Genomic DNA, 13,333 nt, shown 5'->3' with positions numbered 1-13,333 from the left:
CCAGTTGAGAAAGCAGAATATAGGACAATTAACAACCTGGGCATATCTCTGCACAGGAAAAAACATTAGTCATGGAATTAACATCATTTAATGAGAAGTTTGTGGCTAAACAGTGTTACCTGAGCACAAATCCCCAAGGGCTCCAGCTAGCACTTTGTATGCACAGGTCTTCCCACCCAAAGGATCTCCAACAATCATGAAACCATGGCGCACCATCATCATTTCGTATATCTGTATCAGTGACAAGAGACTGATTCTTTAACAGAGCACAAAGCCAACCATTATGTGTATGAAACTACAGGTATCTCTCCTGCACTCAGATGCAACAGGACAAAATATCAGCCAAACATCTGCACTCCATTAAGGCTGACCAAAACGTTAACCCAAACCAGTAATATTATTATGGCAATTGTCACTGATATCATTTAAGAAGTCCTTGCCCCGAGACATTCTCTCTTTCTCCTTGTTAAAGGTCATCCCTCAATGGTAACAGCATCATTGTGCAGACTGTGAGTGCACTAACCAGACACTGCAGATCACAGCCCAGTGTAAAAACTTAAACGGAAATCAATGGTTGCCAATGAAGCTAACACAAAGGGATTGAAACTACAGTTCTGAGGATCTGTCAAATGACAGGTCTCACAGAGGCTGATTTTGGACTGCCAGGGTAATAACTTCTTCAGTCACCCCACAAGATCTTGCCAGAACTCAAGCCAAAGCCTTCAAACAGAACACCTTCAAGCAGACCTGTAAGAAGCAGCCCTAAGAAGATTTTTTTACAATCTTAGGTTAAGGCTCATATTTTAATTTAAGCTGGTTTAGATTAAGTTCTTAACTAGTTAATACTACCTCTATTTAAATGAACAATAAAGCATGGTTTGCAAAGCAGCATAAGCCAAGTCTGAACATAAGCCATAAAGTCTGAACTGCTGTTGGAGGAGCCCCTCATGATCCTGCCCCAGGCCATGCGTTTTTGCCCTTGCCATTCACTGGGCACACTAGGCTGCACAACTCACCAGAAAAAAAAAAAAAAAAAAACAAACCTCTGCCTTGGCTAGTAAGAGATTCAGTTTAATTTTTTATCCTGAACCATAAGACCTAAGATTTGGCTGCACATGTTAGCTCCTTCACAGGCTGGTTGAATTAAAATAATCACTATGAGCAAAGCAGGCTTTTACTTCATGATTTTTACCCAGTAAAAATATGCTGTTTGTAATATTCTATTAATTGATCATAGAAACTATTAGCTGTTCATTCATGACACAGACAGGCAGTGAATGAAGAATGTTTCTGCTCTCACACTTTTCTTCCCCTGAAGTAAGTACGTGAAAATAAACCTGAATGATTTTTCCAATGAACCATGGAACTGGTTGAAGATTCATTTTTTGAATATTTTCCGTCAGTGCCAGGATAAACCGGTCATAGTCAGGGGTAGGAAGAACCACTCCAGGAAACAGGTCAGATATGATGCCCTGTTAAGGAAAGAAAGAAGAGAACAGTATTTAAACACAGATTACAAACAGGGAAAATTCCCAAAGCATAAAAATCTACAAGTAAACAATATTCATGAAGTTAACAGGAGCTTAAGAGGAAATGTCCTCAGCTGGACAAAACTAAGTTCTAGGCAAACTGTAGCCATAAAAGTATTTTGTATGCATGACACAGAAACGAGTGGTTCTAGGCAAACTGTAGCCATAAAAGTATTCTGTATGCGTGACACAGAAATGAGTGCCGGCACTTTTCATACAGACACTGATATTGTAAAAGGAAGCTTAACCTTCTGCAAATTTTCCCCAATAAAAATTACAGGAAAGGATGTGAAAGTGGTTGAAAGAACTTCCATTATTAAATAGAAGGGTATGTGTTCTGAAATTTCAGATCAATGATTCTGTATGTGATTGTACTCTAGCTTTTAGGTCTTTAATACTGATTGCTCCCTTATGAGGAAAGGCTGAGGGAGCTGGGTCTCTTTAGCCTGGAAAAGAGGAGACTGAGAGGTGACCTAATCAATGTTTATAAATATGTAAAGGGTGAGTGTCAGGAGGATGGAGCCAGGCTCTTCCCTGTGACATCTAGTGATAGGGACAAAGGGCAATGGGTTCAAGCTGGAACATAGGAGGTTCCACTTGAATATGAGAAAAAACTTCTTTACAGTGAGGGTGACAGAGCACTGGAACAGGCTGCCCAGAGAGGTTGTGGAGTCTCCTTCTCTGGAGACATTCAAAGCCCGCCTGGATGCGTTCCTGTGTGAGCTGATCTAGGTGTTCCTGCTCCGGCAGGGGGATTGGACTAGATGATCTTTCGAGGTCCCTTCCAATCTCTAACATTCTGTGATTCTGTGATTCTATAGGTTAACATAGTCTTTATTTTCTATTAAAGCAGTCTGCAAACAGAAACTTCATAATTTTCATTCTGACTTCAAATTTCTAATTGACCATAATTTAGTTATCCACATTTCTTTTGCAGCACAAAGCCAGAATGCAAACTTCAAAGAATGGTTTTCACAAATGAAAGAGCACAAAGTGACTTTTAGCAAGATATCTTATAAAACATTGTATAGAATAACTTAAAAGCCACGATTGAAAGTTTGTTTTTCAAAATAATCCTAACAGAACCAAAGAGTGCATCCAGATCAGTGGACTGAAATAGCTCTACACTAATACGGCAGCATCTAGATCAAACTGTTCTAAATTAAGATAATGAGCTGTTTCTGTAGGTTCTTATAATGGACCTCATCATCACAAAACTTAAACACACCAACCTGATAGCTTACCTGAAACAATGGCACATCCTGTGCCAAGAATTTGGCCATGTTAACATCCAGCAAAGCCTGAAGTAACAATATGCTTTCATTTTCATCTGGGTACTTCAGTTTTAAGTTTCCTGCTGCTGTCAGGACAGATTTAACAGCACGCATTCCATAATCATAGTGATGCTGAGATGACAGTTGCTCAGAGCACAGACGGTAAGTGGCTACAATTTTCTGGGCAAGACTGTGGATATTAAAATAAACACATGTAGAATAAAAATACCTCACCGTAAAAGGAAAATAATTTAAGTACCTATATACACAATGTAACTGCAGTGATTATCAGACATATCATCTGATAAGATGGCCCAAAACACCTAGAAAGTAAAACTGTAGATTATGCCAAGCCAGAGAATGCGTGTGCTATTTTGAAATTCCGTTTGATATTATGATACATTTTCCAAACAATCCTGTGTAGAAGTGCATATCCATCAACATGAGGTGGTAAATGAGAACTGATGATAAAGTAGGAGATTAAAAAGTACTTTCTGGAGAAACAGAACATGGACAGCCTTCCAAAATTACATGCCTCAAACACACACATACGACTTTGAGAGGAATGAGGTATATCAGACGCATGTGAGGTGGAAAATTCAGCATGTCTTACTTCCGAGAGTCCAAAAAACCCATTGAATACAGTGAAATTTCTCCAATTAAAGCATAATCTGGAACCATCATGGCAACTGTTCGGAACAGTGCCTGTAAGACAAAAAGTAAGATATAAGTTTAGACTATGGAATATGGTAATAACTTGTGCTTGTTTTGTAAGAACAGTACCTCTCCATAGATTCATTAACTTCTATACTCTGTATTCCATTTTCATTACTTTAGGAATGCATTAGGATTGTTACTAGAACAGTGATCTTATCAAGAGGTTCAAGAGGTCTGTACTGCAGGAACAAATATTCAGAAAGAGTCACAGTCCTAATGAACTATTAGTGGAGGAAAAGGGATGTGTCATTCATCTCAGTCTCAGACGAAATTGTACATGATGTGGTTAATGTCTTGTAAAAGGTCATGCAAAAACTATTGCAAAGTTATGAAAACACTTAGGACCATATCAGTCTCTCTGCAGTGTCTCAGCAACTTGCAAAGTTACAAAAAATTTAAATTGGGATTTGTATTGCCAAGCCATTGTAAACCAGGAGAATTTCCCCTTAGAGAGAGCACAGTTAAAGCTGTGAACTGGTATCAATATGGTTAGACTGAGACCTTTCATCTGTGCATTTTGTACAATCCTAAATACTTATTAAAGCTTAGCAAAAAGCACAGCAGAATACACTTGAATGGGTCATCAGCGTATTATTTAATCGCTCCCTTCCTTTTCTTACTACAATACACCAGAAGTTGCAAATTCTGTTTAATTGCTACAGGAAATCAGGATTACAGTTTTACCTTCAGATTATCAGGCAGCTCTGCCCGTCCAGCATACCCAGGATTCATTGTGATAAATACAGCACAGGTAGGATTAAGAGAGAGCTCTATCCCCTCAAAGATGAATGTTTTGAGTTTGCGAATAATAGCTTGCTGTATGCTAAGTATTTGTTGGGCAACTACCGATAATACTTCAACCTAATACAGACAGAACAGATTGGAAAACATAAGGCACTTGGAGACAACATAAAATGTTTTTGGTTATATATTTTGATGGCTATATTTGCATTGCTCCAGGAGAAAAATCACCCTGTGTCTGATAACCGAGCCTAAATATTAGCTGTCTATTGAAGCAATCATCTGGAAGTTGGTGCCACCATTTCCTTATTCAACCAATGCAGACAGATCAACAGAGGCTTCTAAAGCCTCCACAGGGAAATATCATCTGCCTGAATGTAGACATCTAAGTTAGGCAGGGAGGAACTCCCTCTGGAGGCCTCCAAAAGCACTTTTCTTTCACCTCAGACATGATAAAGAATTGAGGCTCTTCAGAAAGGCTTATTCACTCCATGTCCCAAATTGACGGTAAATGTAAAGAAGGAGTAAGGCAGCCTAGCACCAAGCCTCAGTGCTTTAAAGTATCAAGGTACAGAATATTGGATAATCAGAATACTAACACTCGAATTCATTAAAAAACAAGTTACAGCAGACAAATGGAGAAATTAAGGTGTTAAGGATAATAAAACATATTAAGTACAACTTCATGGAATCTTCACATTTACTACTATTTTTTTAAACCTAATTCCATCAAAATAACAATAAAACTTATCCAAAGGCATTAGAGACCAAATTAAAAAAAAAAAAAAACCACAACTAAAAAATAGCAGAGTAAGACCAAGGAGGGAATTAGATGTCTCTTGTTACACAGCTAGTTAACCAGGTCACTCAGTGACACCCAGCTAGTCATCATAGGAGTCCCTCCACTGGGATTTGTCTGTCTTGTGCTGAACATAGATAAACACAGCCCCACAGCTGTAGCTTGATTTCTCAAGGAGAAGAGAAGGACAGTTCTTTCCCACTAAATAAGTGTCACGTACAAAAGAGGAAACTGCACAGGTACAATTTTTTCAGATAAAATAACCCAGAATACAAGACTTCTGAAACACAGCACAGGTAGGCATGTGCTCTTGCAGCAGGTAGCTGAGTACCTGGTACTGTGTCAGTGATATTCGAAACAAAGAGGCTATACCACAAATAAAATTAGAAAATTGGCAATAATGCTGTCAGCTCTAAATCTTAAATTAAAACTTTATAATTTTATTTGTCTGAGTTAAAATGTTACCTCAATTCTGTTGAACTCGTCAAAGCAGGCCCAGGCACCAGATTGTGCCAGCCCCTTAAAGAACTTGCCCATTGCCTTGTAATCAAGACCATCAGAGCAATTAAAGACCACACACTACAACAAAAACACAGAGAACATCTCTCAGTATTAACACAAAGTCCACGGTAAAGTTCTTAGCATCTAAAATGGGAAGGGATTTTTATTGTTAATTTTGGATTACAACACCAGGATGCCATACAGACACAATCCTAAATGTGTGCTTTTTACCAACTATTTCTGTGAATAAAGATTAAGTCTAGAACAAGCAGTACTTGCTTAAGAATGGCATTTCAAGAAATATCTACATATCCAAACAATGCAAGGAAAATAAGTTTGTATTTTGATACCTGCTTAGCTAGTGCTTTTGCTAGATCTTTTGTTGTTTCTGTTTTGCCAGTCCCAGCAGGTCCTTCTGGAGCACCGCCAAGATTTAATTTCAAGGCACCCATTAATGTCCTACATAAACAGAACACAGGCATTAGAAATAGCAGTCAATCTTTAATGACAGATTGTTTCTGAAAGGATGGATAAGTATTTTCCTATACAGGTTTTCCTGGAAACAATTTACTTGTTCTCCACTGACCTTGCAGCTTGTCCTAAAAAACCAGTATTGTCTCACAACAGATTCCCAGTTGTGGAAACTCACATTCACCCACTTGGTCTACAAGGAACGTCAAAGCTTTTTATTACATGTATCCACCCTGTACATCCTTAATTACACAAGCAAATGCACAGTGCCATAAGCAAAGTGGCAGAGTTCACAAAAACACACATTTTCATCAAGTGGCACTCCTCATGACAAGAACTTGAAGCTGGCTTTATAAATGAAGTCAATCTTTAGAAATGGCTGAGAAAGCATAAAAGTTGTTTCATAAACCTGGGAATCACATTGGTCTCCAAGTGATTTTCATAGCAAAAATGGGACCCCTGTTAACCCTGGAGTGATCTGATTATTGTACAAAAGCCTCATTCAAAGGCTTTGCCACCAAAAGCAGCTGTTAAGTTGTGCTGAATAGTTTGCTTGCTCATTGCTTGCACTCAAACTACATCTGGCACAGATGACTGTGTAGTCATAGTTTAGACTGAGCTAGTCCTAATGATGACAACCCCAGTTTACAGCCAGTGTAGCAGCCACGTGGCTATTTCAACACCACTGTGAACACCAAAAGATTAAGCATTTGCCAGCATATGCATTAACACAGGCACTTTACTACAAGTGCCTTTACACAATGGGAAGTTCACAGCTCGGTGCTGAAGTAAAATCTTTATATCCTCACCATATATTTGTGTAGAAATGCTATAAAGAAAGTTCTTTAAACCTTAGACCTAAAATCACCTGCTGAGATCACCTTTGTGTCCAGGGCTCACCATAAGTGAAATACCAAATGCCCTTGAATACTTCAACCTTGGGGGATGAAAAATTTCCATTTCAACCTCTTGCAAGCAAGCGGAGGAACGGGAAGCTAACTGCATTCAAACATCTGTGAAGGGCTCTGTAATTACCTCATTTTTTTTTCAGGCAGGCATACCCTACCTGTATGTCTTATTTCAAATAAATTAATTGATCAGTGCTACTGTAGAGTTCTTTAAAGTTCCAGTACCATGAGCTGCCAACTCTTTTCAGAAGCACATTCTTGGATACAACAGAGACTATTACTCTACTGTTGTAGAAACCTATACACTGTAAATATTTTACCATATTTGGGCAAAGAAGATATGTAAGATTTGCCTCCAAAACCTGCAGGAAAATCTTAGCTGCTGAGGTTCCTGCTATTATTAACTATAACAAATGAAAGTAAATATAGATCAATCAAAAAAATGAAAACATTATTCATAGACAATATATAGTTTTACCTATAACATCGATCTGTTAGTGGGGTTATAACCAGACGTGGAGAATTGCCCAGATACTCATAACCATAGTTGGCTTCTGTTGTAATCATTCGCACTACTACATCCTTGTCTTCCCAGTAGTATCTCAGCTGAGAAATCCACTGGAAGTCATTCAGATCTGTGATTTTGTCTTCAATCAATTTTGCAACCACATCACGAGCTGCAGAGTAAGAGATAGCCTATTTGGAAAAACTAAACACTTCTACTATGTTAGTTTACTTAAAACAATGTACAAGTAAACTAACGTCTACTTATAGCTATGTAAGAGTAAATCAACATTTACAGTAGTAGGCTGGCTTTCATGTTAGAAAAGAATCTGCATCTGTTTTGTATAGGGAATCAGCTTAATTTGATCTAGAGTCCAGTGCCTGTTCCAAGTAGATGGGAGATGGTTGTGCAGGACTGAGCAATCTCCATTTGCCCAAATGTGCAATAACTCTGTAAAGGTTGTTTCAAGTTAGAGAAAGCATTTTAGCTCTTTCAAGTAGTTCACCCAACTGACGATAGCAACACTGCCCCCAAATGTGACAAGAATACCAGCAACTGCACATTTACCATGCACATCAATGACGATAAGAGCTCCAAGTGTCAGCCGGGCTCCACTGGAGAGTTTTCCTCTCACTAACTCAACAATGTCCCCAATTTGTATGTTGCTCTTCTCCAAGAAATCCTGTCACACAAACAGAACACAGGCATTAACGTAATGCTGTAGCTAGCAGTTCCTAAGCTCCCATGGGTGCAGTCACTGGAGACATCCCTTCCAACAAAGTAATAATGGAAGTCCAGGTGCTACACAATAATTTAAAACTCTTTTTCAAATACTGGCATTTTATTTTACTATGAACACTTCAAAAAGCTTTATGACCTGAAAGTAGTGAAAGCAGAAATCTTCTCTTTCTTCCTAATAGAAATTACAAAATTATATTATAGGAGATGAGCAGATTCTCCCTGTTTGATAAATCTGGATTAGATTTCTTCTGTAAATTAGTAGTAAATTAATAAAGTTAATAGAAACCTAAGATTATCCTAACTTTATTACGAACATTTTAAATTATTTTCTCATTATTAAATGAGAAAGTTTAATGGAATGAAAGATTAATGAAGTTTTCATTAATGACCTAGACAACAGGACAGAGTGTACCCTCCTCAAGTCTGAAGATGACAGAAAACTGGGAGGAGTGGTTGACAGACCAGGTGGGTGTGCTGCCATTCAGATGGACCTCAACAGACCGGAGAAACAGGCAGACAGGAACCTCGCGAAGTTCAACAAAGGGAAAGTCCTGTATCTGGGAAGGAATAAGCCCATGTGCCAGTAACATGCTGGTGGCCAACCAGCTGGAAAGCAGCTCTGCAGAACAGGACCTGGATGCTGGTGGACACCAAGCTGAACATAAACCATCAATGTGCCCTTGAGGCAAAGAAAAGCAACAGCATCCTTGGCTGTATTAGGAAGAACATTACCAGCAGCTCAAGGGAGATGATCCTTCCCCTCTAATCAGCACTGCTGACACCACATCTGAAGTGCTGTGTCAGCTTTGAGCTCCCCCACAGAAAACAGGCACGTGTGTAATGAAGCAAGTCCATCCGCAACCTGTTTTAGCTGGCCCTGCTTTAAACAGGGGTTGGACTACGTGATGTCCAGAGATCCCTTATACTCTGTGATTCACTGTTCTGTGATTCCTTCTCATTTTTCTTAACCTATGGATTGTTCAGGATATTTTCTTTGAAAGTAATAAATATTTTCAGTTCTGAATGTTCTGACTGAATATGTGGAATAAGACCTTCAACTGGTTTTAAACAACACAGGCAAGTTAAACCTAGAAATATTCAGTAAGGATATGGAAAGAGCTAATATTAAAACGTAGTATTTGGTGTAAAGTTTATTTAAACTTTACTATTTCCACATTTAAAAAGCAGTCCTAACACCCTGTTGACAGAAGTAATCCCCAAAGAAATCATCACCCACCTAGCTCAATTAGGATCAGACAAAAGCCCACTGAATTAATCAGAAATTATTTCCATTACTTGCGCATGCATTTGATTAGCCTCAATGAAGTCATACTTAAAACCGCTGTGATGACAGAGGCACTGCAAACACATAAGAAAAGTCTCCTGTGTGAAACAACAAACTTGGCTGCTGCATCTTTATCACCAGGAGAAGCCAGCAATAACCAGACAAATAACTGTGCCATTCTGTAAGGAGAGATTTCTCCCTGCAAGTCTCCCTGCGGCTTCACATGTAAAGACAGGAGATAGAAATAAAAACACATGGTGTTTAACAACAGTCTATCACTTTTGCTTTGGTATTTTTACAGTATCACTTGTAAAAAAAAAAAAAAAAGACAATTTCCTTCAGTGGGATTTCTGCTGATATACATCAAAGTAAATGAGAACAAGCCCCTGCTAAGACAAGAAAAAAGGAAATAGAAAATAAAGCACACTGCATGAGTAAATTGTAAAATGTTGTTGACTGAGGATCTTCTTTGCTTAGAAGGAGCTTTTTATTAATTAATCAGGTTACTGCTTAGAAATAGAAAGGTAGAAGAAAATCTTACTAGTAAGGTTCCTTTCCTTATAGCCTCAGACACTTCTTCTGTCCAGTAAATGGATGAAACGCAAATGACCACCTGTCCAGGCCACTGAAGTACCCACGCTTTTCGAGGAACCTTAAACAAAAAGATCCATTCCAGACACAGAAAGTCACAGAAACAGATCAGATTATTGCACTGGTAACTATTATCTCTCCAATTTTCCTTTGTCTCATGCTGTAAATAAATGAGAATCAGCATGGAAAGCTTTGATACTTTTTCTTCAAGAAATTCAGAGTTAAAACTTCAGACTGGTACTGAACAAGGAGTACTGGATTCCACATAGATTCAAATATGTTTCTCTGATTAAGAATTTGAGCAACCTGATCATGTACAGTTGCTTGTGAAATCTATTTTATACTATAATTCAGGAACAATTACCTTGATGTATCCTCTTATACCATCTTGAATAATTTGTCTTACACTGGCCAGCATCATTTCCTCTACTTGCAAAAGCCATTTTTCTACCATACCCTTCAAAAAAGAAAAACAGTTAGAGTCAATAGACAATTCCTGATTATTTTCCTATTAAAGGACAAATTCTTTTAAATGTGTTAGGCCTAAATATGCTTTCTTGTGATCTGGGTGTGGTAGATAGGAGGAAGAAAGGTTGAAATTTCCCAAATTCTGCAGTTTAACACTGCCTGAAGGCAGGTAAATCAAGCTAACTCTAAAGACAATCCAGCTGAAGAAACAGATGGATATGTTTCATATAAGCATAAACAAAAAAACACAGCTTGCATGGTCAGTTAAGTCTGGTCATTTTAACCCAGGGTGTGTTTTGTTGTAGCTCACAATGTGCTCCACCTTTCATCTCTTTTTGGTTACTATACAGCAGTTCAGCTCCACACCTTCACATTGAGAAAAGCAGAAAAAGCTGGAACTGAGATACTTTTCAAGACTTATAAAGCTACTATTTCTACTCAGATCCCTTTTGAACTAATGCTCTGATTCTTCCCTGCTAGACATTCAACATTTCCCTCACTTCTCTCTGTTTCAGCCACACTTTGCAATGTTACATATGTACGTATATAGAGAGCTTGGTTTATATCTACCTATCTCTCTATCTATATACATCTCTTATCTAGCTATCTACATCTTAAAAAGTGCATAAAGCTGCAGAAAAGCTCCTGGAGGAATTTACCCTGAAATTGGTATGTCTTACTCCTTTTTGTAGGAAATCCTTTTTGTTTTAGAATACCAGTCTGCACTCTTACTTCCTACACACATTTCATTATCTGATCTTAAATGTTTTAAAACTCATTTCCCAAAAAACACACACTTTAGGCAAAGTATTAATGTAATATCATGTAGTAAAAAAAAAAAAATTACTTTTGCATTTGCTGGATAGATTTTATCTATGAAAGGAACAATTTCTTTCTCCGAGCTGATCATGCCTACGATCTCTAGATCTTCTGTGAACTCCAGTTTAGCTATTCCTTCAAAACACTTCTTTAAATGCGGTTGTACTAGAAGGGGATCCTTTGTTTCAGACAGTATTTCAAGCAGCTCATCATTAGACAGGAAAAAGAATCTGTTAGAAAAATACAATTAATGCACATGCACTTTCCAATCATGAAAATCGACATTAAAGACTTATTAACGCAAGATAGATAGAATTGTTTTTTATTGTTGCTCAGGACACTAGTATAACAGAGAGGAAATTATCTCCAATCCCATTTCTTAAGCAACTTTTATTTCTTAGAAAACTCATCACACCTGTTTTTTTCAGAATTTCAATACGACCATTCTTTTATGCAGAACAGGAAAGAAGGGTTCTCAAACTCATGCAGGGAAGACCAGGTAGATCTATTGAGCCAATAAGTACTTTGTAAAAACATAGAATCCTGTTCCTCATAATCATATATAACTCCTAGGTATCACACACCTCTGCACAACTAAAGAGGGTAGGGCAGAGACATAACTGCAGATCAGCCATGGGAAGGTAGCAGGTTCCTTCAAAAAAGCCTTGTAAGTGATAATGTCATTCTAATCGTACGTTTATGCTGTGCTAGACAGATTTTGCCTCCCCACCTCAGCCTGTCCCTGACATTGCAAATTTAACTGGAGATAAGGAAAATGAATGGTGCCTGGAGAAGCAAACAGGAATTAATTTTTTGTTCCATAAGACTGTGCCTCACCTGTGAGGCAAAAATGAGACTTTTCAGTTCAGTAGAAATAGTTTGAAAAAACTTACGTCTTTTTGTCTCTATTTTAGGCCTATTTAATTAATTTACCTTGGGAAAAATAATCTTTTCTTCTCCAAGTAAGTATTCAACCCCTTTTGAATGTCTTCTAAGAGAGTATTTGCTTCCTGAAGTCTGTCTAACATCATGGGTTGTTCAGTTGCTACAAGTACCCTTGTGTCTTCCACCTTTGGAAAAACAAATACACAGCAGAAACTGTTAAAAGTTGCAATTGGTTTGTACATTAAAATTGTTATCATCAATCACATATGTTGCAGGAGGCTAAAAAGCTATATATTCTTCTCTGCAGCGTGCCTTCATGATATTAAATATGCATGCATTATTTGATAGTTTTTCTTTTCAGACTGTCAGTTTTACCAATTTGAACTTTACAGTCAATAATGCAACAAGGAAATATCCAGAGGAATTAAAAGCTTTGGCACTTGCTCCCATGTCTTGAGCTTGCTACATTTTCTTCCATTCACAAATAAGTTCTGTCCAACAGAGTCACAGTACGTGATAATTATTCTCCGTTCTCGCAATTTAGGTCACATTTTATTCTTTCTGATAACACTCCTCTTAACTTGAAAGGATATGCCCTCTTCAGAACAGGCTTCACCACTCCACAGAGCCTGAGCTGTTAGACAAGTCTCAACTTCTATTTTGTTATACTGATTATTTCAACATCTTTATCACACAATCACACACTCCCAATGTTTTTGACAAATATCTCAGCTCACACTACCATTAAGTATTTGGCCTCTTACCCAAATTCTTAGTTACAGGGAACTGAACAGGATACCTAATTGCACTTACTATCTCCATCATCTTATCCTGACACACTACCATCTCAGTACATATTCACCATGAATAACCAGGCCACCACATATTAGAGAATAATCATACACAAAAAAACCCCATTTAGTTATTCTAATAATGTGTATGTCTTGAAAGCCTAATGCGAAATCTAATCACATCCAGAGAAGACTTTGTACATGTTGTCAGTGAACTCTGAAGCAGATCCCAAAAGCACAAATCATTCATCTTTCTACCTAATTCTGATCATTTAACCATACAAAAGGCAGAAAATTCAGAATTTAAA

At 37.9% G+C, this 13,333-nt stretch overlaps 1 protein-coding gene across 1 annotated transcript in view; it reads right to left on the bottom strand.

The window, feature by feature from the left end:
• Positions 1–13,333, bottom strand: part of DNAH3 (dynein, axonemal, heavy chain 3) — a 58,670-nt gene that overhangs the window by 25,353 nt on the left and 19,984 nt on the right. Inside the window, exons 21-33 of the mRNA XM_010077225.1 lie at positions 12,283–12,419; positions 11,378–11,579; positions 10,427–10,519; positions 10,013–10,123; positions 8,013–8,127; positions 7,419–7,617; positions 5,912–6,020; positions 5,526–5,639; positions 4,205–4,381; positions 3,417–3,508; positions 2,774–2,993; positions 1,338–1,472; positions 120–231 (exon numbers count right to left, since the gene is read on the bottom strand). Coding sequence (XP_010075527.1) covers positions 120–231; positions 1,338–1,472; positions 2,774–2,993; positions 3,417–3,508; positions 4,205–4,381; positions 5,526–5,639; positions 5,912–6,020; positions 7,419–7,617; positions 8,013–8,127; positions 10,013–10,123; positions 10,427–10,519; positions 11,378–11,579; positions 12,283–12,419 — 1,816 coding nt within the window. The remainder of the gene's footprint in view (positions 1–119; positions 232–1,337; positions 1,473–2,773; positions 2,994–3,416; positions 3,509–4,204; positions 4,382–5,525; positions 5,640–5,911; positions 6,021–7,418; positions 7,618–8,012; positions 8,128–10,012; positions 10,124–10,426; positions 10,520–11,377; positions 11,580–12,282; positions 12,420–13,333) is intronic.

Source organism: Pterocles gutturalis, unplaced genomic scaffold, assembly GCF_000699245.1.
Source record: "Pterocles gutturalis isolate BGI_N339 unplaced genomic scaffold, ASM69924v1 scaffold26398, whole genome shotgun sequence".
Lineage (NCBI taxonomy): Eukaryota > Metazoa > Chordata > Aves > Pterocliformes > Pteroclidae > Pterocles > Pterocles gutturalis.
Note: the sequence above shows the minus strand (reverse complement) of the source record. Positions and strands in the feature narration are given on the sequence as shown.